The sequence below is a fragment of the Doryrhamphus excisus genome, linkage group LG20 (assembly GCF_037039965.1).
Source record: "Doryrhamphus excisus strain RoL-2023G ecotype Guam linkage group LG20, RoL_Dexc_Guam_v1.1, whole genome shotgun sequence".
In the NCBI taxonomy this organism is placed as follows: Eukaryota; Metazoa; Chordata; class Actinopteri; order Syngnathiformes; family Syngnathidae; genus Doryrhamphus; species Doryrhamphus excisus.
The window spans coordinates 5347909-5369996 of record NC_136376.1 but is presented as its reverse complement, the minus strand read 5'-3'; the positions used below and the strand labels follow the sequence as shown (position 1 = coordinate 5369996).

At 43.6% G+C, this 22088-nt stretch overlaps 3 protein-coding genes across 4 annotated transcripts; 1 reads left to right on the top strand and 2 right to left on the bottom strand.

Annotated features, from left to right (window-relative positions):
* Positions 1-173: 173 nt before the first annotated feature.
* On the bottom strand, positions 174-4026 carry myoz1a (myozenin 1a). 2 transcript variants are annotated; one of them, XM_058059103.2, is made up of 7 exons: positions 3958-4026; positions 3801-3847; positions 2503-2589; positions 1975-2162; positions 1610-1883; positions 1073-1235; positions 174-769 (listed from the first exon to the last, which is right to left on the bottom strand). In XM_058059103.2, exons 3-7 carry the CDS (start codon positions 2585-2587, stop codon positions 535-537), a joined length of 945 nt encoding a protein of 314 aa, XP_057915086.2. In that variant the 5' UTR covers positions 2588-2589; positions 3801-3847; positions 3958-4026; the 3' UTR covers positions 174-534. The 2 variants fall into 2 exon arrangements, with proteins under 2 accessions (XP_057915086.2, XP_078643484.1); XM_078787358.1 differs by lacking the exon at positions 3801-3847 and having other exon boundaries at positions 3958-3976.
* Positions 436-21268, top strand: LOC131108225 (arylsulfatase I). Its single transcript, XM_078787356.1, has 5 exons — positions 436-1877; positions 1967-2166; positions 5509-5591; positions 19194-19526; positions 19684-21268. The coding sequence occupies exons 3-5, from the start codon at positions 5578-5580 to the stop codon at positions 20768-20770; spliced, it is 1434 nt and encodes a 477-aa protein (XP_078643482.1). The 5' UTR covers positions 436-1877; positions 1967-2166; positions 5509-5577; the 3' UTR covers positions 20771-21268.
* synpo2la (synaptopodin 2-like a) lies at positions 6772-13290 on the bottom strand. The gene is made up of 4 exons (XM_058059087.2): positions 12924-13290; positions 10601-10752; positions 9818-10527; positions 6772-9348 (listed from the first exon to the last, which is right to left on the bottom strand). The coding sequence occupies exons 1-4, from the start codon at positions 13023-13025 to the stop codon at positions 6809-6811; spliced, it is 3504 nt and encodes a 1167-aa protein (XP_057915070.2). The 5' UTR covers positions 13026-13290; the 3' UTR covers positions 6772-6808.
* Positions 21269-22088: the final 820 nt, after the last annotated feature.

Genomic DNA, 22088 nt, shown 5'->3' with positions numbered 1-22088 from the left:
ATGCTTGATGAAGGCGAGATATTTATCCTCTATCTTCACACATCTTTTCTTGGCTTTTGAGATCTCTTTTTACATGCTTAAAAGAGTCATACAATTTTAATTGGTGCTCAAAATTTGAAGATATTGCTACCTCAGAAGCAATATGAATATGAACAACGTCTTATGAACGAAGATCATTGTTGCAGTTTGGGAACACAGGTTTATTTAAGATGAACTGTGGATAATATACTGTAATAGGTTAAGTGTCCTGCAGTTGCATCTATGCATGCAACCTCACTATGAGAAGTTTAGCTATAACAACAAGACATGCAGACACATTGATATAAAGTACATCAGGCATGTTTAATCTGTAAAATGTGTACATTTTGTTTTTCTGCCTTTCAGAGCAAGAACATGTGGGCCATCAGTAAAATCAGCTCCTCTAGGGTGAGTGTGCATGCCAGCATGTATGCATGCATTCTGTCATGTTTTCCTTGCATGTACTGCATGTGTTAGACTGAGCACAGTGGGAGTTAATAGCAACGTGGCAACTCTTCACAGCTCGTCGGTCTCCCCGTCGTAGGGCACGCCATCCACCTCCACGTGGATGCTACTGGGCTCGCTGCTGCCCACCCAGCCAATGGGGGTGCGGTTGAAGGAAGGTCGGACGTTGATGTCTTGCTGGTACACCACTGGGGGCTCAACCACTAATTTGATTTTCACAGTGTCTGGCAGCTGGAATTTCATGAGTTGGTTGGCCTTTTCATATCCACCGTAGGGCAGGGGACTCCTAGCAATACAGGGTGATTCAGTAAAAAAAAAAAAAAATCATAAACAAATCTAAACTAATTGCTTTGAGGATGTTCATGTAAATTTAAAACAGCTGAGGTCAAGGGATGGAACCCTGAGGTACTCCGCAGAGTAGCATTGCTAAATTGTAACATTGCACAAGAGACAATTTATCTCTGTCCTGAATATAATCATTGACTCCTTCAGTCATTATTGTGGAACCTCCAAAGTGAAACCCCCAAAAGTTGTGAGTTCAACCACAAACATTGACATTATTTATGAATAAAGTCTTCGAGGGAAGTACCTGTTGAAGCTTTTGTACTTGCGCAGTTCCATTTGCTTAGCGGGGCTAGGCATTGCCATTTTTAGAGTGGATAACAAACATTCGTCACCCTTCATGGCCTTCTCCCATGGTGATATGTAGGTCTTCACATGCATCTTTTTGGATGCGTCATCTTTTCCACCACCTGTCGAGGAAGTGTCCTCAGCTGGAGAATGAGACACACTTGGCAGGTCTCAGCCTACTTCTACTTAGTCGTAATGTTAGGGCATCATTTTCATATTTTTTGAAGGCAAAAGCTCAACGTTTTAGGAACTACTGAAACACGGCAGCCATTCTGTTTATTCTTTTTAGTGATCATTAGTGTTTGTACTGATCAGTAAGGCTACATGTATTGCCCTAACTTCAAATATTCATTTAAATTAAAGTTAAAGAAAGCGGCAAGCCCCCAACTCAGAGTATTTGCTCATTGCTCACTACTTGCTTCATTGTCCCACACTATTTCTTAAGGTTAGGAAGCTACAGTATATTCTCTATACCTTTTGCGACCGACATACCAACCTGTCAGTAGAGAACCCTCACTAGATTTGTCTTCTTTTCCATCTTTCCCAAGCTGGCCTTCACCTTGTCCCCCTGCACCACTCGTTCCTCCATCAACTGCTGCGACTCCACCCTTGCTTCCAGGCTTCGGAGGAGGCACAGGGGCCCCACCTCCGTACTGAAACACTCCGTAATGCAGCTGCCCTACGTCCTTGCTGACCAAATGCCCGCCCAGATTTATCGTCTGACTCCCCGTGTGACCACTCAGTGAGGGGACAAACCCCTGCAGGTTGTCCTGGAAAAAGAACACCATCAATGTAACCATTGTTATTTCCTCAAGGAACCTGCTCTAACTGGACTGTGTTCCGTATACTCCAGGTGCTCACCATGGAGTCACCGCAGAAGATGTCGGGGTTGTTCTCGTAGATGAACTTCTCCACCCGCTGCTGCCTCATCTTGAACATCTTGGAGCCTTTGTTCTTGAGCAGCGAGAGCTCCTCTAGCATGATGTCCTTGGGTGTCCCGATCTTTCTTCCCAAGTCGAACTCGGATATGTTTGGCACTATCTCATACTCTAGGTAAGGAACACCCCCCCCCAAAAATAAACAAGTCTCTGAAGCTTCATCACATTAAAGCAGGGGTGTCACTGAGGGCCGAGACACTACAGGTTTTCTTTCCACTCCTTTGGTTTGAGGGGAGGAGCTCGTCAATTAAATCCCCTGCTGGAGAAAATGGTTGGAAAGAAAACTTGCAATGCTTCGACCCTCTGTTGAGACATGTGCGTTAAAGCATAGCAGCTTCTGGTATTGCATTTTTCTTTTACTGTAATCAACAACTTATTTATTTTGACTCACAAAAACAGAAAGTCTCCTCAGATAGCATATTGTGATGCGGAGGAAATAATTCATCCTTACCATCCTGACTGATTTTTGATAGGTCAATGATGACTTTGGAGGGCTTTTTCCTCTTAGTAACGGGAGCAGGTGTTCTCACAGGCATGGCTGGGGGAACACACAGTCATAACATTGTTTATTACTACTATAGTGTCCAAACACCCAGAAAAACAACATTTAAATAAGCAGAAGCAGTACTTGCTGTACATTTTTGCATAATTGTAAATTTCCCCACTGTGGGACGAATAAAGTATATCTAATCTAATTAAGCAAAACGTAAATAATAACGTTTATAAAATGTTTATATGAAACCAGGAATATTACTCAAATCTGCTATACCGTGCAGATGCACAGAGGGGGTGTGTCATAGCAGCGGCATTCCGCAGTTCACTGTTTACTGTCAACACGTATAGGCATGGACAGCCCATAAAGTCAAGTCAAGCCGCTTGGACCTGGATGCATCACACAGGCATTGCACCGTGGGCACTGCTCATTTGTCAAGTTCAAGGGGGATGTCGGTGCCCTCAGATTCCTGACATTCCCCCAGTGAAACAGATGCCTACTGAGGAATACACTGGACAATATATAACACAGTGAGCATGCTCACTTTTTCCCAGGTGTGCACATAGTCAGTATTACCAGATGAAATTCAGTGATATCTCTTATGAGATGCATTTAAACACCATCAGGATTTGACATGTCTAGCCCGCCAGACTCGTTAAAAGGGAAAACATCACATCGGGTTGCTGTAACTGAACCCACCACAGCTATTTTTAAAATCCATCCCCAGCCAAGACACTTAGTGAAGAGTAACTGCGTCATTTGGCTGTCAAATAGGACTGATACATCCTTTCAGCACACAAAACACACCCCTACAAAGTCATTGTTTGTGGAACACAACTGGAAATAATCAAATTTGTAGGCTTTGGAATGCATTTTTGAGTCCCTGAAGATGATTACAAGGTCCAGACCCCACACCCCCCTCACCGTTGGGATTTAGCACCCCTCTTTCAGGGTTTGGTGACACCATATTCAATCTATGCAGTGCACAAAGGAGGGAGGGTCAGCACATTCACCCGTTCCTTTGGTCTTTTTAAGATGCGACAGATCATCAAGGGACATCCAAAATACGAGTTATACCTTCAAATCATTTCAAAGCATTGTCATTAAAAGTAATACATAATAAAATGTAATTTTAATTTCCTTGCATCTTATATCTGAAGAAAAGAAGAAGCATGCATTTGATCTCCAATCTGTTTTACAGTGCCAATCATAGCTAGAGAGAAGTATGCACATTGATTGCGTCCTGATCTACTCACCTGAAAGTTTTGTTTTTTTTGTAATCCTATTGAGGGGAGAGACCGACCTATAAATGCCAAACAGAAGTAAGAGACCCAAGATTCCAAGTTTACAAATCCCTCAGCGCCTCTGAAGCGTACTAGCTGGAACCCGGTCCGGGGGCTGTGCGATACCCACCGTACACTCAGATGGCAGGTCTTCTTCCAGGCTGGGTCTGTGTGGGTGGCAGCAGCGTTGGAGGAGGAGGAGGGGAGGAGGTTGATTTTGAGGAGTATGAATAGGGTTCGAGGGGCTCCTAAGGCATGGCGGGGTGTGGTTGGGGGAGTGGGGTGGGGGGGTGTATGTGTTTTGGCCAGCTGAAAGTGCTGATGGTGATATTAGGGGAACAAAATCATTCTCACAGATGGCTTGGGAGCGTATATTTAGCAGCAGGAACGCTGGGAAGCCAAATCAGTTACAGGATAACCTCAAGGGACCACAGGGTGCGTTTAGGCTACACGGTGTGAGAGAAAGTGTCATGCACACATGTACACAGTGCAAGTCTGAGGTTAAGCACATGTGTGTTTAAGTCAGTTTTTGTTTCAAAGGGAAGGTCATCTTCTTTACACTCAAGACTATTATACACACCTCATAATCATGATATTCATAATAGCATATTGTTGTATAAAATACCTTATTCAGTAAGCTCTTTAATATACAGTATCAGATATTTTACACTGTGGCTATTCACATAATTTCCGAATAAAGTCAAATTGATTTTCAGCAATATCACTCATATACTGTACATCATATGCTGAAAACAAGAACACACAATGTGTGCTGCATGTTTGAGTAAACAAAAATATTTATAATAAAGTACACAATAACCAGCCCGGGGTGTACCCCGCCTCTTCCTCCTCTCGTACCTCCTGTCAACTGGCATAGGCTCCGCGACCCTCAGCAGGGCAAGTGTACATGAAATGGATGGATAAAATAGATAATAATAATAATAACATAATAATAATACTGTATTCCTCATGTCCTTTGACCTTAAATGTCTTATAGAACCTGAGAGACTTTCCTATATATACTGCTGATCTTATTAACCTTTTTCTTTAGAAAGGCACCCATGATGCAACATATATTAATATTCACTATAGGAGGAAATTGTGTATAACGCTTAAACGTTGTTTTCACCATAAATCGTGTGCTGTGTGGATATTAACAACCCTAAACTGCACTGATTATTAACCTGTGAGTCTGCAGGTTGGCACCAAAAAGCCCCATGAAGCACTGCAGTACTCCAGCGACACCCGGTGGCAAAAAATATTTCTGCATCATAATTTTTGTTCCCTACATTTGTTTGTTCGTTTACTTTCCTCTTTTTATTTGTACTACCTACAGTTATCGTCCCCTGAAGTATATATATGCATTGTCCCGTAGATTTCACATTAGTAAAAAAAAAAGAATACTAGTATACTTATGTAAGCATGATAATGTATCAGTGTTAAATTGTTGTGTTGAATGTTGAATTAACTTCATGGAACTACACCTTCATAAATGTGATTAGTTACCAATGTGAATGAATATCTATTTAGTTTTGTAGTGGCCTGTGCAGGTCAGAGGTGTTTCATGATAGGGCAGGGTCACTCACATCTGTACTCTGGGATATAATGTACACTTCACGTCTATGTTCTATATTAACATTGAAGTATTATTGGTACTAACATTGTGAATTTAACTCCACAGGCTGTCTCGCAATTGGCTGTTTGCTGTGTATTGAAGTTTGTAACAACACCCACCTACAGTACCTGCACAATGTATGCAACAAGGTCAGTATACGAACAGATATATGAGACAAGTTGAGGGTGTCACAGATCTAATTTTATTAATCTAATGCATCTCATTTTATTGTAAATATAAACATCTCCACTCATGTTCTCAGTTTCCAGACACATTTTCATGATCGTACTTCACACCTTCATACACTCAAACGTTTTGGAGGCATGGATGGCATCAATGCAAGGGTTAGCAGGAGGAGATTTTTAGAATAGTAGAAAATAACCATAACCTCAGGTGAAATAACCACGTTCAATCAAAAGTATATGGACAGCAGATAAAAACTGAATGAAAACACACGCACAGTTTTCAATCTAATCTAATCTAATCTCTAGTCCTGGTCCTTTCTTCTCATCCGTCTTTAAATTCTACAGGCTGTGGGTTTTCATTACTTTAACAATTCCACTTTGCATCCTGCATCCCAAACGATGATCCTTTCCTTTCTACTGTTGATTAATGACACCGTTCCTCCAACTGGCCCATTCTTCACCTCACTCTCCACAGCCTTTCTCGTATCATAAGCCCTTTTTCTAAATTCTGGTGCAATTTCATCGTAAGTCAACCTTCCCTTGTGCAACTTTGAATTCAACCAACAAAATAAAATATCCCATCTTTCTTTTGTGTTATATGTTTAATGAAATGTACACAACGTAAAGGCCACATTTAATAGGGTGAAGTTCCTGCTGCACTACTGTTGTATTTAGAAGCTGTGATATCCACTCACAAAGCATGCAGTTTGTATATGGTGACTTAATACCAGTATGCCACAGTAGTTATTCACAGTGTTTAATTCAGTAGTTGATATAAAAATATGAATTTACATTTGACTGAAGGTATGTATTTTAACAATGGAGTGAAGGTTATGTATTTGATATTTTTATATGAAATACATGCAAAAATGTTATCTCCCCCTGGTATATGGTGGGCTACACAGCATAAAGTGTGGTAGTGGTACATATGGACACATGCAAATAGTCATGTCAGCAAAGTAACTATAATTAACATAATTTTCATTCATTCATAATTTTTATCTTCCAATAGTCACCCCTTTCTAAAAACCTGGTGAAGCAGTGAATTAGCAATCCCAATCAGAACCAAAAGCTCCTTAAACAACCAATAAACAAAGCAGCACTAGCAAAAGCATACTCCCCCCCCCCTCCCCCAACAGGTGAACAGTACAGTCCAGGTGCAGTAGTGGTTTATGTCCTGTTTAAATCGCCCCGGGTCTCCACACACGAGCCTGCACACCTCCTTTGGTAGCAACAAAACGCGGTTTGGGTGCCTGAACCGCGTTGGCCTTTAGAGGAGGCAACGAGGAAAGGATGCTGAGCTCAGGAGCACTCTGAAACTGCTTGGCTGCCTGGAGTCCAGTGTTATAGGAAACTGGACTGTAAGGTGTCGGTGCTCCAGGCCCGGGGTTCAGGGGAGGCATAGCAGATAATTTTGGAAGGCTGGGCAACCCAGCCATTTGGCTGGAAAGTGAAACTGTGGGTGGGACGTGGTCCCTGAAGGGGGCTTGTGCTAAGTTGGTGTCTGGCGTCGGACCAGGAGGTGGAGTGGTCACGTCAGAGTGATTTATACGCTCTCCGAGGGTAGTGGCTGAGCGGGGTGCTAGGACTTTGGGAACCAGAGTTGGAGCAGACATCGGTGTCGGTGTTGAGAATCGCTTTATCTCATAGGTACGAGCTGTTTTTACAGGTATTTGCTTAGGTGATGTTAGTGAGCTGCCCACCATTGTTGTATGGTGGCCGTGCCTCTGGTCCTGGAAAGATGGGCCAGCTGATAGATTACCAGCACTTCCGCTGTAGTTGAACATGGCAGAGTTAAGTTGATAGGGCTGCCTTCTCATAAAATCCAAAGCTTTTATGCCCTCTCGTTGGGTACCTTCTTTCCCTCGGCTGCTTGGCTTGCCCATGTTCCTCTGTGGCCCCGTAGGAATAGAGGGGGCCAGGAGTGGGTTATACCCAATGGGCGGAGGGGCACGAACATTGGGGGAATATTTCCATTGAGAAGGTATTGAGGGGTTGGAGGAATAGTCAAGGTGTTGGGCGGCACTATGCAAGGACATTTCCTGTTGGTAGGTGGTTTCTGGGGGGGTATCCACAACATACATACCCATGCGGTTCTGTCTACGAGCAAAGAGCTGAGCTCCCTTACCACCTGCTTGGATAATCTGTGGGGCCTCCTGTGGAACTCGAGGTTTAGGTGCTACTGGGGGAGGCATCCTCCCTGCAGCGACCTCAGCACTGCTTCCTTCCTGCATACCATCATAGAAAGCTTCTGAGAATGGTTGGGTATATTTGTGCTGGGTGGTTCTGTCATCAAGATTCTGCACCATGGACAACAGGTCAGGATTTGGTGAGTTTTTCTTGACTTCTGGCAGAGTGAACATAGGTTTGGGTTTGCCTCCACGTCGTCGAGCCTCAAGTAAGATTCCAGTACGACCTCCTGGACCAGGAACAGAGGTTGGCGCAACAGCTTCAGGCTCAGTGATTATAGACACTGGAAGTACGGGTGTCATGGAAATTTGAGGGGGTGGTTGAGGAGTAACTGGTACAACAGGAGGAACCAGTTGAACAGTAGGAATTGGATTGGGAATTTGAGACATTGGAGGAATTGGAGCTGAAAGCATTGGTTGTGGTGGAGCTGGGGGCATTGACGGTATGGGCATTGGAGGTGCGGTTACATACTGAACTGGATAAGCCACTGTTGTCTGATGAGCTGGTTGTGTTGCCTCTACAGAAGAAATAAAGGCTGGAGAGTTTAGAATAACACGAGCCTCCGCTGTATCCGTTACAGGACCAGAAGGTTTAGCAGGGACAGGAGGACCAGGAGATAGCTGTAACATTACTGACGTAGCATTAATAGCCTGCTCTGGAAGGGTGGAAAATCGTGGTGGCACGGCAGCTGTAGAGGTAGCTCGCTGGTTTGTCTTCGGGGCAGGTGGTTTGAATGCCACCGGAGCAGTCGCAGCCCGAATAGCTATGAAGCCAGGTGTGAAAGGACGGGCGGTCCTATTGAGAACATTACCGGCAGGTACTTCTGGTATGGACATCTCCATTGGTGGTATATTGGCAGTGATCATATCCACAGGTAGAGATGAGGTCATCATGCTGGCTGTTCTACCTGCTGCCTGGGATAGGTCTCCATTTGGCATGCTGTACGTTGCAACAGAAATCTGATCTGTGGTCTGGGATACCTCTTGATGGAGATTTGGCTGCATCTGTATTTGCATGTCTGGATGAAACACCTGAGCTTGCTCCATAATAGACTGTTGGGTGGCCTGAGACTGGGTCGCTTCCACCTTCTTTGCATGCTCAGCAGCTCTTTTTCTTTGCTGTTCAAACAGCTGGGCACCCTTCCCTGCAGTGTCATTCAAACCTGGACTTTGAGCATCCTCTTCCCCATCCCCACGGCCCTCGACGCCTGCAGTTGCTCTCTTCTCTAGTATATTCAAGTAGTCACTATCCCATGTCGGGTCAGGAACTGCCGAAAAGCCCTCTTCATCGAATTCCGATTCACTGCCAGGTAAAACTCCATCATCTTCTTGTGAGTCCTGACACTGATCCTCATCCACACTGCCAAAGCTCGTGAGGGTATACTTCTTGGAGCGCTGTCGCCTTTTCTTGAACATCAGCACCCCTTTGGAGTGAGGGTTGGGAGCATCCGTCAGTAGAGATGCAATTGTTCTACATTTACTTCTGGCTTCCTTTACATGCCTGTCCTGTGGATTATCTCCTCGGTTGAGCTCTGCAGGGTATATAAGACACACCTTTTAGACTTTTCATTACACAAACCATTAATTAAAGTATGCACTTTGTCCAAATACGAACTGGATGTGTTTTATTATTTGAGATTTAATTGCAAGAATACTCACATATGCTATACAGCGGCAAGGTCATCATATTTCTGAGGTCATCATACCAACCCATCCCAAATGTCATGCCTTAACAGCTATCAATCTCCTAATCTGCTGCAGTAGCACTTGAGAAAAGATTCCAGGCAAGCCTTCAGCTTCTCACATTAGCTTGAGTGAAGAATAAGTCTGTGAGTGATGTAATGTATGTGGAAGCTCGTGGAAAGTTGTAGTGTGGGTGATCATAAGGAGAGCATAAAATATAAGGAGGCTACATGTTTTTTGATTCGTCAGGAACAATTTTATGACATTATAGTATTGTGTGGGATACCAGTGAGAATGTTTATAGGTAGCTGTACTTACTTGCTTGCTTGGCCTTCTCCATGTAGGTTGTCGTAAGTTCCTCATCAACAGGGTTGTTCACAGGACCCACCATGGGCACAAGCTGACTGCGAGATCCCAGCATCATTGCCTCTTTTGCCCTCTCAGGGGAAACCAATGGCACATTAGCAATCTCTAGAAAGTCCTCCTCCTGCTCTCCGTCGCGTGGCCCTTGGTCGTCTGTTGATGAGATGATGGAAGAAGTCTCAGTCGACGTCTGGGAGGACCACATTCCTGGACCAGGTGGCTGGTAGATCACTTCCCTTCGTGCCACCCCCGGCAGACACCCGTCTCCGCCTCCCCCACGTCCATCTGACAGATTTGAGTACGCATGTGCATCTGGAGCGCTGTCATAGCCGCTCATCTCTGACGTCTCCCCACCCTCGGGAGAGGTCCTTCCTGTTGGTTTTGCCGTGTTTGAGTTGCTGGGGCTTCGTCGTTTTGGTCTGCGTTGCCTTTCGTAACCCGCCACATCTGCGGCACTATCAGTCTCTCCGTAGTAAGCCTCACTACCAGGCGGCGATGTCAGTCCGCTGGTTAGGGAAGAGCGGCTTCGGTGGACCTCACGAATGGGCGCTTGGTGGTGGAGGTCGGTGGGTGACAGGGACTGCAGGGAAGCACGATACTCCTTGTCGATGCGAGGGGATGGAGCGCGGGTGACTAGCACCACTGACTGAAATCCGGCAGGTGCTCTAAAAGTAGTAGGCGTTTACCTTTTAATATTACAGATTTACATTTTCAATCATAATTTTGTTCTTCTCTGACCTTTTGATGCGAATGTGTAGAATTCCTGGAGAGCTGTCTATGAGGTTCATTGCCTGTGCATGGGATAGCAATTCACATGGCTGTTCATTGATGGACACCAGCTCATCCGCTTCCCTTAGTCCTGCTCTACAGGCCTTGCTGCGTTTACGTACCTGAAGAAACAAACATGAAGCTCAGAGTCAGGTCTCCTGTCCCTGGTGTACATCACTCCTGATCAAGGAACGCATGCACACCGAACACTGCATTTAATAGAACGTCAAAGACACAATATTCCACTTTAGCACCCACTGACAGCTGTCATTGTAATGAGCCAATCAATGTTCTACTTCCTTCATGCGTCAGTGGTTGGCCACTATTTGTAAAGCGTGGATTTCTCCTGACAACTTAGTCTTGCTGTGAACACATGCCACATGTTGCAGCTCAAGTGGGACACTCATACACACTTAAACGGGCAAATGCCAGCCAGCAGCCGTCTTCATTTGGAGCTCTGCTATTTGTGCCCAAGGTCTGTTAGGAACATGGTGATGTGCCTCATGTCTAATGCAAACCATGTCCGTGGGTCAAATAATACATTAAAGCAGACGTTCACAAATTTCCCAAGTGCACATTCAGTATAAGGTACTGCCCCGACAGTACTACAACTGAGTTTAGACTTGCATTAGTCAACTTAATTAGTTTTCTCTTTAGCTATTCCTGTTTGCTCGTAACGCAACCCCGCATCCACTTTTAGAGAAGCCTTTTAAAATTGGTCTGCTTATGGTACAAGATATCAGTTTTTCATTCAGTCACCTTGTGGTTACAAAGCGTAACAGTTCCGATACACACACACACAGGAGCACGCCACTGGTACAGAAATACACCTTCACTCATAAATAAACACACAAACACGCACAGCCACAGATCCACAGGCACAAACCCAACGCTCCCAAACCCCAAACTGTCAGACCTCATACACCTGTTGGCGTACATGACGTCTGACATGACTGTGCCTTCCTGCTCTCTGGGGTGAAGGAGCTAGCTGTTTTAGATGAGAACAAGAACAGCTGCCCTTTGCCATAAAAGTGATTTGGTTTCCGCCATTGCTGTGCATGCACCGCAACATTGTATGCATCTACATATTCAAGTGTATAGTATATGTGTTTAATGTAGGATCTGTGATACATTTATTTTCATTAAGATGTGAAGAGAATGTATCCAGTAGCTTAATCATCTTATTCAAGATTAGTAGACATATGATTGGTCAAAGTAACGGGCTTTCCTTCCCAGAAAGGGAGTGATCCGCTTCTCCATACTGAGGACCGCAAGCACAAAGTGTATGAGGTTGATTTTTTAGTGCTGAACTGAAACACACACCCTGGCTAACCCCATGACCTGCTGCTGCTTGACCAAAAATAGACACCTGCCCAGTGAACCCTTAATGAAAGTGTGTTTGGATTGAATTGTTTGTGAGCAGTCTTAACACCTCATGTGATGAACGACGATGTCAAGTCCTCAAAAGGTGCAATTATATCAATATGAACAACGCAACAAAAGTCCTCATAAAAGTTCTTTTTTTGGACTTGAGTGTACTTGAGTCGTTTCAGCTTGACAGAGTTGAGGTGAGGGAGTCAGAGTTTGAAGACAATGTTAACATTCAGGAAAATGGGATGATTTTACTATTTAATTTCATAAAAATATGACTACATTGTAGGTTAGACCTATAAATCAAACAGACAAAACAATCAAAATGCTAAATTGTAAGCAACAGACGACTACAATGCTTCAGCTGACTGATTTATTGCAATCCCCGGCATCTTGATCCAGACTTTCATGCCATGCTGCTGTGATATACTGTACGTGTTTCCATATAAATCTCACATAACCTGACAGGTTAAACATGACCACAGTGATTAGAATTGCAATGGCATGTTTACCCAACTATACACAATAAAGACACATTAACAATCTGTAGTCAGGTGTAAACAGCTTGGCTACAATGCGGACACTAATCACAATTTATACAAATAGTTTGGGCAACGTCATTCATAAATAACATAATATCAGATTATCATTATTATTTGTTGATCTTCATAGAAGTGTTTTTGTGTGTGCACGTTTTTTGCACAACAGCCCCATTTGAATTTTGAAAGTTTAAAGGTCACATAATAAATCAGTGCTTAGCCTAAGCGCAAATCTCATATTTCCATATTTCTGTGACGAATTAGTCTGGGATAATTCATTAAAACATCACTTTCCTTTAGGCTATCCCTCCGACAAACCCTAAAATACCCGCTCCATCTGAACTTTTAACAGCATCATTTAACCCAGGAGAGGCCCATCTTACCTTTGCCACCTGGAGTGGTCTATGATGTTCCACGCCACCCTGTAGACGGAAACCCCACGGTGCTCCACCAGACAATGTAATCAACACTTCCTCCGCTACCATCGTGATGCCGTCCTATTGTTTTTGTTTTGTTTTGGGGTTTTTTTAGATTTTTTTCTTCCTGCGTATCCCCCTGCTCTTTGTGTTTTTAATGTTTTTTCCTGGGGCCCCTCAGTGCCTTGGCCCCATGGTCAGCAGCCAGGGTCCCCCTGAACAACTCTGACCAACACTTTGCCTCCCACACTGTCCGAGGTCTGACGTCTTTCTAAGTCCAACCCCAAGGCCGAGGCTCACACCTGAACACACACCAACACACACTTTTGTGCACCCACCCATGCCCACAGTGGGCCAACAATCATAGCCAAGGGTGCGGGAGGGAGGTATCGGATGGGAGGGGGTCTGCTTACACTGAGGAATGCCTGGCCCAAACGAGTGAGGGGCGGATCTAACGCTAACACATGTCCTGTCACTCAGACCTGTGGACCTGAGTTGCTGATAGCCCATCCAAAAATAGGACACTGCCACCACTCTGGAGACCAAGAAAAGGGGAACACTGAACATCTAAATAGACCCCATTTATATTTCATGGGCTTAATCACCTGTGTAACTTTTACTAAACATCTCAAGTTCTGCTATCAGTTGTATTTACAGTATGTCACCAACAGTTATTACTCGTTGTGGCCTTTGAGGCTGCTGTGGCATCCAGTCGGGTCCTCATGGGTATGAAGACATTCTAGGCTGTCATCATTGAGCTTTTGTGATAAATACAGGATGAACAGCCCGCATAGCTACAGTGAAATGTGTCCAAAGTTGGCATTCCTAGGTAACTAGTAAATGACATACAGATGGCGCCCTCGGTGGCTTGTATTAAATGCACACACTGATAGTGTGCGATGACAGGAAAGCTATGCAAATTTACTTGTAATTCAGTGTGAAGCTGTGTTTATGTGCAAACAAGCAGTTACATGGATTCATCCCACAAACCATGTATCTTTTAGTCTCTGCGCATTCTTTTTGGATGTGGTTGCAGCTGTAGAGAAGCTAATGTTGCAGAACAGGACCCCAGCATTTGGTATACTGTATGTTCAGGTCTTCTTTAGCGTAGAGAAGCTGATCATCTAACACAATGGGATTTACCTTAGACAAAATTAATCGCCACAGATATTGACACAAAGCCTACGCAAGATACAAACAGTGACGAATGCAGCGCATAGAACCTAAAATTCTCTTGTTCTCTTAAACTTAGATTAGAACACAGTACTATTGTCCCTAGTGTTGCAGTATTAGAAATGTAATCCCATACAAACACAGTGCCATATTTGCTGTATACATAGTTTCCCAGGAAATACGCAGTAAGTGCACGTAATCGTGCTGTATTTTCCTCTGGGGGCACGGGCTGGCCTTTAAACTGTTTCATATAGCCTGGATTCCCCCTGCCGCGTCGCTAATATGAACGCTACTGGAGGTTACCAATGATAGCTGCTCCCCCTGGCAGCTTGGCTCTGCAGCTGTCTCCAGATCTCAGGATAGTAACTAAGATCAGCCCTAGGTCAGACACTCAAGAGGAAATGTCACCCATTTTCCCGGGGACGGTGTCAGATCTGACGAGTTAAAGCATCTTCTACCTTATACATATAAAACTGATGCAGATTACGAGAGCTCTGCAGTTACATCGCGGATAGGGAGGGGGGCAAATATATTAGCGACAAGGATGCGGCTTTGCAGATTAGTCGGGCCAATAACTCCCTCTTGTGGCAGTACACGGTTCAGTTGTTTCTCTCCTGGGGGTTTTCTCTCATTAGTTGACCTCTAATGTTTAAAAAGCAGTGTTATTGCAGTATGGTAATGGTAATGGTTTAATTTCATTTGAACATGCATCAGATTACAATTGAATGCATCACATAATCAGTTCACAGTTCCACATGTCCAAAAGGAGTAGGAAGAAGCAAAGCTTATTAAATCCTACCCCTCCATTTGGTACTTTTACAATCAGTAACTGTTCCATTTGTTCACTTCCTGCCTTTCTGATATATATAAGTGTCAATATAGTGATATATATAGCACATCATGACTGGTTCAAGACTCTTCATCCTTGTATTTAGCAAACATCAACTGCTTGTATTGTTTCTTGAATTGGCTCATTGTTAGTACATGATGGACATTCTGCCATAGTTTCAGCTTTTTTAAGAATACACTTGAATCTCCTGTGGGCCTGCATCTTTAAGCGATGCATAAATAACTACTCTGAAGTGAGAATATAGGAGAGTAATGATTTTTACACCTGTCGCCTACAAATGATCTTAAACATGTCTGCTTGTCTTTGTATCTGTCATTGGAGTTACTTTTGTATGGGATGACGTCAGGACAGCAGACTGCACACAAAATCTTTGCGTGCCCTTTCAGGAAACACGTTTCACATGACTCCCTGGAAGATTCACATTTTCAAAATGTCAAGTTGGAAAGGTTCTGTTTCCATTAGAAAATATAACATTTGCACTTTGTGTGTAGGATTTTTACTGCATTGCACATTATAGTTATTTTGGACTATGCATTAATTATATTATTTCTGATCATTAGTATTGCTTTTATTGTATTTTATCAATTACCCTGGGGCTAAAACTATTAGCCATTGTGTTTCCTGTCCATCTGTATGCATTATTACTTCAATCCCCAGGATGGCACCCTCCACTGGCCTTATGACCGCCTTATACACACCCATTGATTGGGCTTGTGCCTTTCTTTTAATTTTTGATGAGGCACATCCAACTCGTAAATAAAGATAAATATTAACTCCAAGTCTTTAGCTTTCCACATCTTTAGTATTGTATGCTGTAACTCTCTCTCTTTGGCTTACAAGAGGCAAGGTTACTTCAACCTTGAGTTAAGACTGAAATTCTCAAAAATTCTTAAATTGGGTCTCCACAATCAAGGTCTCCATGTTGTCATACACTGCAGGAAATAATTATTCCACCCCTGATGATTTTGTAAGTTTTCCCCCTTACGAAGATTTGAACGGTCTATATTTCTGGAGCTCTAGAGACAGAATGTCAAAATTCATTAATTTTGTGCAAAGCATGACGGGCTGCATTATATTACAGTGTTGTTACTACAACATCATGAGTTTGTTGTGGCTCTTCCGTGGGGGCAAAGCACATGACTTGCAATTATCTTGAAAAATTATCGTAAAGAACAATGCGATTGAAGAAGACATCCAGATTATTGTTGGAGCTGGAATAAAAATTTTAGCCAAATATTTGACTTGATTTACTCTGTTGTCTCTTTTGTTTTGGGAGACTATTTGTTGCTTAGTGGGATGGAAAAAAATCACAGTGGTCCGAATTGATGGTGAGGTAAGAATTTTTTGGGAGGTGCACGTGAAATTTTGCCATCACTTACACCGGCGTTTTGATGCTGTTACATCATGAAGTTCTTTAGTACTTGGTAGAGAAACTCTCATTGGCAAGTGCAGAGATGATCAGCACCCTGTCTCGGGGGGGATTTTGGTCCACTCGTCTTGAACCTCTCCCTTGTTGATTTGGCTGTATGCTTTGTGTCATTGTGACGCTGCAAGACTCGTCCACCAGTGAAGATGGTGTTCTCGGAGTCATATTCAGTATTTCTCTGCCTCCAAAACCACAAAGCTTCACCGTCTGACCACGTCACATTCTTCTAACGTCTTTGTAAGGGATGAACTTACCAAGTCTGCAGGGGATCAATTAGTGAGTTGCTTCACTGTATGTAGAAGATGCGTGTGTTCACACTCAAACATCGCGCAGTATTTTTTACATTTGCACTTTCACTGCATGGTATTGATGTTTTTTTTTTCACTTTCCATTTTAATACGCTTTTTTTCATCTCTTCCTGTCCTTGAGGCTACACCTTGAGACTCAAAAATTAAAAGCGACAAGCTGTTTTAAGCAGCTTTGTTTATGATTCACTCCCATCCAGCATTCCTCTAACTGGCTTCCACCCCTTTGCCACGGGCAGATTTCCCTCTCTTGCCTTTCGCACGGTCTTCACTCTCTCTGTAGACAAAAAAGGTCGAGAAATTTGCCGCTGGGGTGAGGCAAACAAGAGGTTGCTCCGGAAACATACGCTTGAAAATTGACTCAGAATGTGAGCCATTGATTTTCCTCTCTGCGTTATGGGAAGGGGATGGCAATGATGTGAAGGCTGAGAGCCTATGTGGTCGATACAGAGTCCCAATACAGCGCCGGATGTTCCTTCGTGGTCAGATCGTTTTTCACGGTCCCGAGTGGAGCGGTAATTGTTGTCAGGTGACTATTAATTGAGCGGTATCTGGCAGCGTGAGAAAAGTGATGGGGGGAAGGGGTTGGGGTTGTTTGATTTTTATTAGTGATTTCCAGGATGGATTTGGAATGCGGTGGGCAGGGAGAAATAGTTAAGTAATCAGTTCCTGCTTTCTGAATGTCACTCTAATAGGAGTGGTAATTAGGAAACCATAGACAGCAGTTGACCAATTATTTTGGTTACCGTAGTAATGGTTGAAGTCGTGACAGCAACTTTAAACGCCACTGATAGGCACTGATTCTGATGGGTTTGGGAACATCCATGTGGTTTGATAGATTCCATGTGCATTCATGTCACTCTAACAACATATAGCCGTATTGATCTTCCTTTGTGAGCCCAAGGAATTCATTCAGATTTTTTGGAAAACATTTTGTATGTCTGTGTGTGTGTGCGCTTCAGTCGACCGAGGTTTCCAGCCAAAGTGTGAGGCGCCTAAAAGTCCAGAGGAATGTAATAAGGTACTGCAAAGGTGTGTCTCTCTGACGCTCAGTCATACATTCACAACTCCTTGTCCCTCTCTGCATTTCACCCGACACCTACCATGGTGTCTGGCTCCAACTTAGTCTTGTCTACTACTACTTTTGGTTTAGGATTTACAAAAATGGGCAAATAGGACTTGGGAGAGCCACGATTTTCTGCAAAAGTTATCTGGTTTGAGGTTAACAATCTGTGGACTAGGTAGAACGGTCACTGAAGATGAAGAGCAGTATCTCTTTTGCGTTTTTCCTAATGATTTGGGAGATTTGGCTCCGAGGCTTGGGCTGCAGTGGGGAACGAGTGCTTGGCACAGGAAAGGTGCCAGGGCCCAAAGCCCCCCATCTCATCTTTGTCATGGTAGACGACCAAGGTTATGGGGACATCGGCTACCACGGCTCCGATATCCACACTCCTGCACTTGATCAGTTGGCAGCGGATGGGGTGAAACTTGAAAATTATTACGTCCAACCAATCTGCTCACCTTCTCGCAGCCAACTCATGACAGGACGGTGAGTTGTTTACCATTGATTTTATAGTTGTATCTGACAGAAAAATAGGTTACCGTATCTGGTTCAGTGAGCTATTATTTCCCTGCTATGACTGTTTCGGTTTTTATTTAAATGTGACAAAGTAGGTTGGATTATATTAAACAAAAATACACGTTGTAGGCTTTTGGTTAAGCTAAATTGTAAATCAGTGTTGTACCAAAATATGACATACTGTAAAGTAGATCCCTTGAACTTTTGCACATACTGTAACTCAGGGGTCTCAAACTCAATTTACTTGGGGGCCACTGGAGCTCGGGTCTGGGTGAGACTGGGCCGCATCAGGTTTTCCAAAAAAAAAAAAAAAAAATGCATTTATTAAAAACAAAAAAATTTAAAAAATACTTCACTTTGGTTCCAATTTTCTACAAGAAAAGCTCTGATAAAACATTCCACTGTTCTCAAATATCTTACTTTTTATTTTTCTACACAACATAAGATGAAAAATAAATAAACAAATCAAGAATAAAGAAAATCAATCAATAAATAAATAAATCTAATAATAATAATAAAACAGCAAATAATAAAAACTTAAGAAACCACATATAGTTGGTGGGTAGACAAATTATTTTTTTCAGACTAAAATTAACAAAGCATTAGTTATTTACAGTTATTTAACCTTTAACATGAACATTAATCAAACATAATAATTTTTACTGGGTACATGATACCATACAGCATCATAAACTTTCATATCAAGTCGGGGGCCTCAAACTAGTGTCCTGCGGGCCACATTTGGCCCACGGGCCGCGTGTTTGAGACCCCTGCTGTAACTGTTTTATGAGGTTTGTGACACCCAAGAGTGAAATCTTGTTCTTACCATTCTGTGAAATACACCGTTTTTATTTACAACCAACATCTCACCGAGCTTCCTTTCTTCCCTCTCTTTGGGAGCCAGCTACCAAATTCACACCGGCCTCCAGCATTCAATCATCCGGCCACGTCAACCTCTCTGCCTCCCCTCTGATATCCCCACTCTACCTGAGCGTCTGGCTGAGGCAGGCTATGCCACTCACATGGTAGGAAAATGGCATTTGGGCTTCTGCAGGCCTGGCTGTTTACCCACGGGACGAGGCTTCCACAGCTTCCTCGGGACGCTCACCGGCAGCGGGGATCACTTCTCTTACCAGAGTTGTGACGGGGCGGAAGCTTGCGGATTTGATCTGCATGATGGAGACAGGCCGGCGTGGGAGATGGCTGGCAATTACTCCACTTTACTTTACATTGACAGGTAATTATCACACTTATTTCAGGCTCCAAACCACACGTCCCAGTTGAAAGTGTTATAACACCCAGTTGAAAGTGTTATAACACTTTCAACTGGGACGTGTGGTCCCAGTTTGGTATACCAACTGAGTGTCTTAAGCCATTTCCCTTTATCCAAACAGAGTGAAGCAGATTCTGAGGAGCCACAACCCTCAAATACCCCTTTTCCTGTATCTGTCCCTTCAGGCCGCCCACACACCTTTACAGGTACCTGACCACTTCCTACACCCATACAGTTCTCAGGGAAATCGTCTCAGGCGCCACTATGCAGCCATGTTAAGCTGCCTCGATGATGGGGTCTGGCAAGTGGTCCAAGAGCTGAAGACCAATGGACTATATGAAAACTCTGTACTGATCTACTCCTCTGATAATGGTGGGCAGCCTCTGTCGGGAGGCAGCAACTGGCCACTTAGAGGCGGCAAAGGAACTTATTGGGAAGGAGGCATTCGAGCAGTGGGCTTTGTCCATAGTCCCCTTCTGAAGAGGAAGGGTGTTGTCAGCAAGGCACTGATCCACGTCTCTGATTGGTTTCCTACATTACTTGCGCTGTCGGGGACACTACAGTCCCACCATGGTCTTGATGGTCATGATGTGTGGGGCACCATCAGCGAGGGTCTACCATCTCCTCGCACGGAAGTCCTCTTCAACATTGACCCAGTCTCCAGGAAGCCCGGGGAGCCCTATGACAAGGCCTTGGTACTCAACGGTTTTGGCATCTGGGACACAGCAGTGAGGGCGGCCATTAGGGCTGGCGATTGGAAGCTGTTGACTGGAAATGTGGGTGATGGCGACTGGACGCCACCGCAAGCTTTCGCAGACGGTCCTGAGAGGTGGCAGAGACTGGAAAAGCGGCGCAATGAGGTGGGGAAGTCGGTTTGGTTGTTTAACATCTCCTCTGACCCCTATGAGAGATCAGATATGGCTAAGGCTCGTCCTGAGATAGTCAAGCATCTTCTCACCAGACTGGCAGAATACAACCAGACTGCTGTGATGGCAAAAAATCCTCCTGACGATCCGATGGCGGACCCTGAGCTGCACGGTGGGGCATGGGGTCCCTGGATGGGCCTGGATGGCCAAGAGGGGAATCACGTAGAGGGCGGTCTCAGGAACGAAAGGGTGACAAAAGTGAAGCAGTGCAAATTATGCAAATTAAGAGCCCTTTTTAAAAAGGTGGAGTCACGTCTGCAGAAGACCGCTGTATTCTTCTGAGTGCTGTGGCTTCTAATTTACTCACCAAGCACGATTTTTCAATTCATCTGTTGTTTGGGGAGACCTTCAGGGGTCTATCCTAAACCCCTTAACAGTTTTATTGATTGAATCAGCTGTCTTAGCTACAACCACCATGCAAGGTCTACTTCCTGTATCAGTGATAAACCAACGATGCCCGAGTAGCTTAGCGAATCCCACACATGACACAATGCCATCACAACCACGAGATACCTCCCGAGTGTAGCTTGATAATGAATATTCAGCTGTCCTCATTTGCCGTTTCTTTCCCCCTCTGGTCAAACCCCCTCCCCCCCTTTTTTTTGCCTACTTACTTTTCTGTGCTGAGCATCATGATGCACACTTTGATAATGGAGGAGAAAAGAGTTACATGCATCTCTATATAGTACATGATTGGAATAAAGTCAAAATACGCCCACACATTTTAAATGTAGTGTGTACTATATTGTGTTGCATGTCGTATATCATAATTATGCATACATATGTACATATATATTCATATACGGTACCAGTCGAAAGTTTTGGGACACCTTTTTTTCAGTAACTTGAGATGGTATCTCCATGCTTTTGACTGGTACTTATAGGTTATCACAAGGCATGTGATGATCTTATTATCACATACTATTTAATCATGAGCTTATTATCACGTACTATTTAATCAAAAGACCATTTTGTTTATTGTTTATTACATGTATTATATCTAAACAGTGTAAACACAATAATTGCAAAAAATATTTCAACAATATTTTATCAACAGTCTTATCTTATCAATGTCTGACAATTAAAGTTCCATTACTCAAGTTTGGGGTTTTTGGTGACTGGAGAAGGACTAGGAACATTTATAGTGTGTGTTCACGCTCATGCACTGTTCTCTGATTGGTTGTTGCGTGCTCTGAGTGGACATCTACGGGGGATACTGGACATGGTTAAACTCTATATTTTATCAGTATCACTGCCCTGGGCTTTGACACAGTATCATTTCGGCCTTTTCCCGTATCATTCATGGGCGATTTCTAGAGTACAGGGCCAATTAATACTGTAGTATGTGATAATGTGTATTGTCAATGGATGTATGTTGCATGGACACTGACTTGAAATTAGCAATGGCATTTGCTTCTAAAACTGCACAATCCCAATTTACTGAGTTTACACAATTCATAAGGATTGTTTTATCAAAAGTCAGGCAACAGAGCGCCTCCTGCTGTTTATTTAAACTAGTGCAGTTTATATGTCCTGTTCTTCAATAAAACACTTATGAAAACATGAACACATCAAACTTACGAGGAAAGATTAGTGAAGC

Bases quoted from the DNA above. Each gene is read 5' to 3' on its own strand.
- myoz1a (XM_058059103.2), bottom strand. From the start codon at position 2,587: ATGCCTGTGAGAACACCTGCTCCCGTTACTAAGAGGAAAAAGCCCTCC. The intron at 2,163-2,502 runs GTAAGGATGAAT...TTCCTTACCTAG, and splicing joins ATCAAAAATCAGTCAGGATG to AGTATGAGATAGTGCCAAAC. The intron at 1,236-1,609 runs GTTGGTATGTCG...CTTCCTCGACAG, and splicing joins TGAGGGTTCTCTACTGACAG to GTGGTGGAAAAGATGACGCA.
- LOC131108225 (XM_078787356.1), top strand. The intron at 19,527-19,683 runs GTAATTATCACA...TTATCCAAACAG, and splicing joins ACTTTACTTTACATTGACAG to AGTGAAGCAGATTCTGAGGA.
- synpo2la (XM_058059087.2), bottom strand. From the start codon at position 13,025: ATGGTAGCGGAGGAAGTGTTGATTACATTGTCTGGTGGAGCACCGTGG. The intron at 10,753-12,923 runs GTAAGATGGGCC...TTGTTTCTTCAG, and splicing joins GACCACTCCAGGTGGCAAAG to GTACGTAAACGCAGCAAGGC. The intron at 9,349-9,817 runs GTAAGTACAGCT...TATACCCTGCAG, and splicing joins GGAGAAGGCCAAGCAAGCAA to AGCTCAACCGAGGAGATAAT.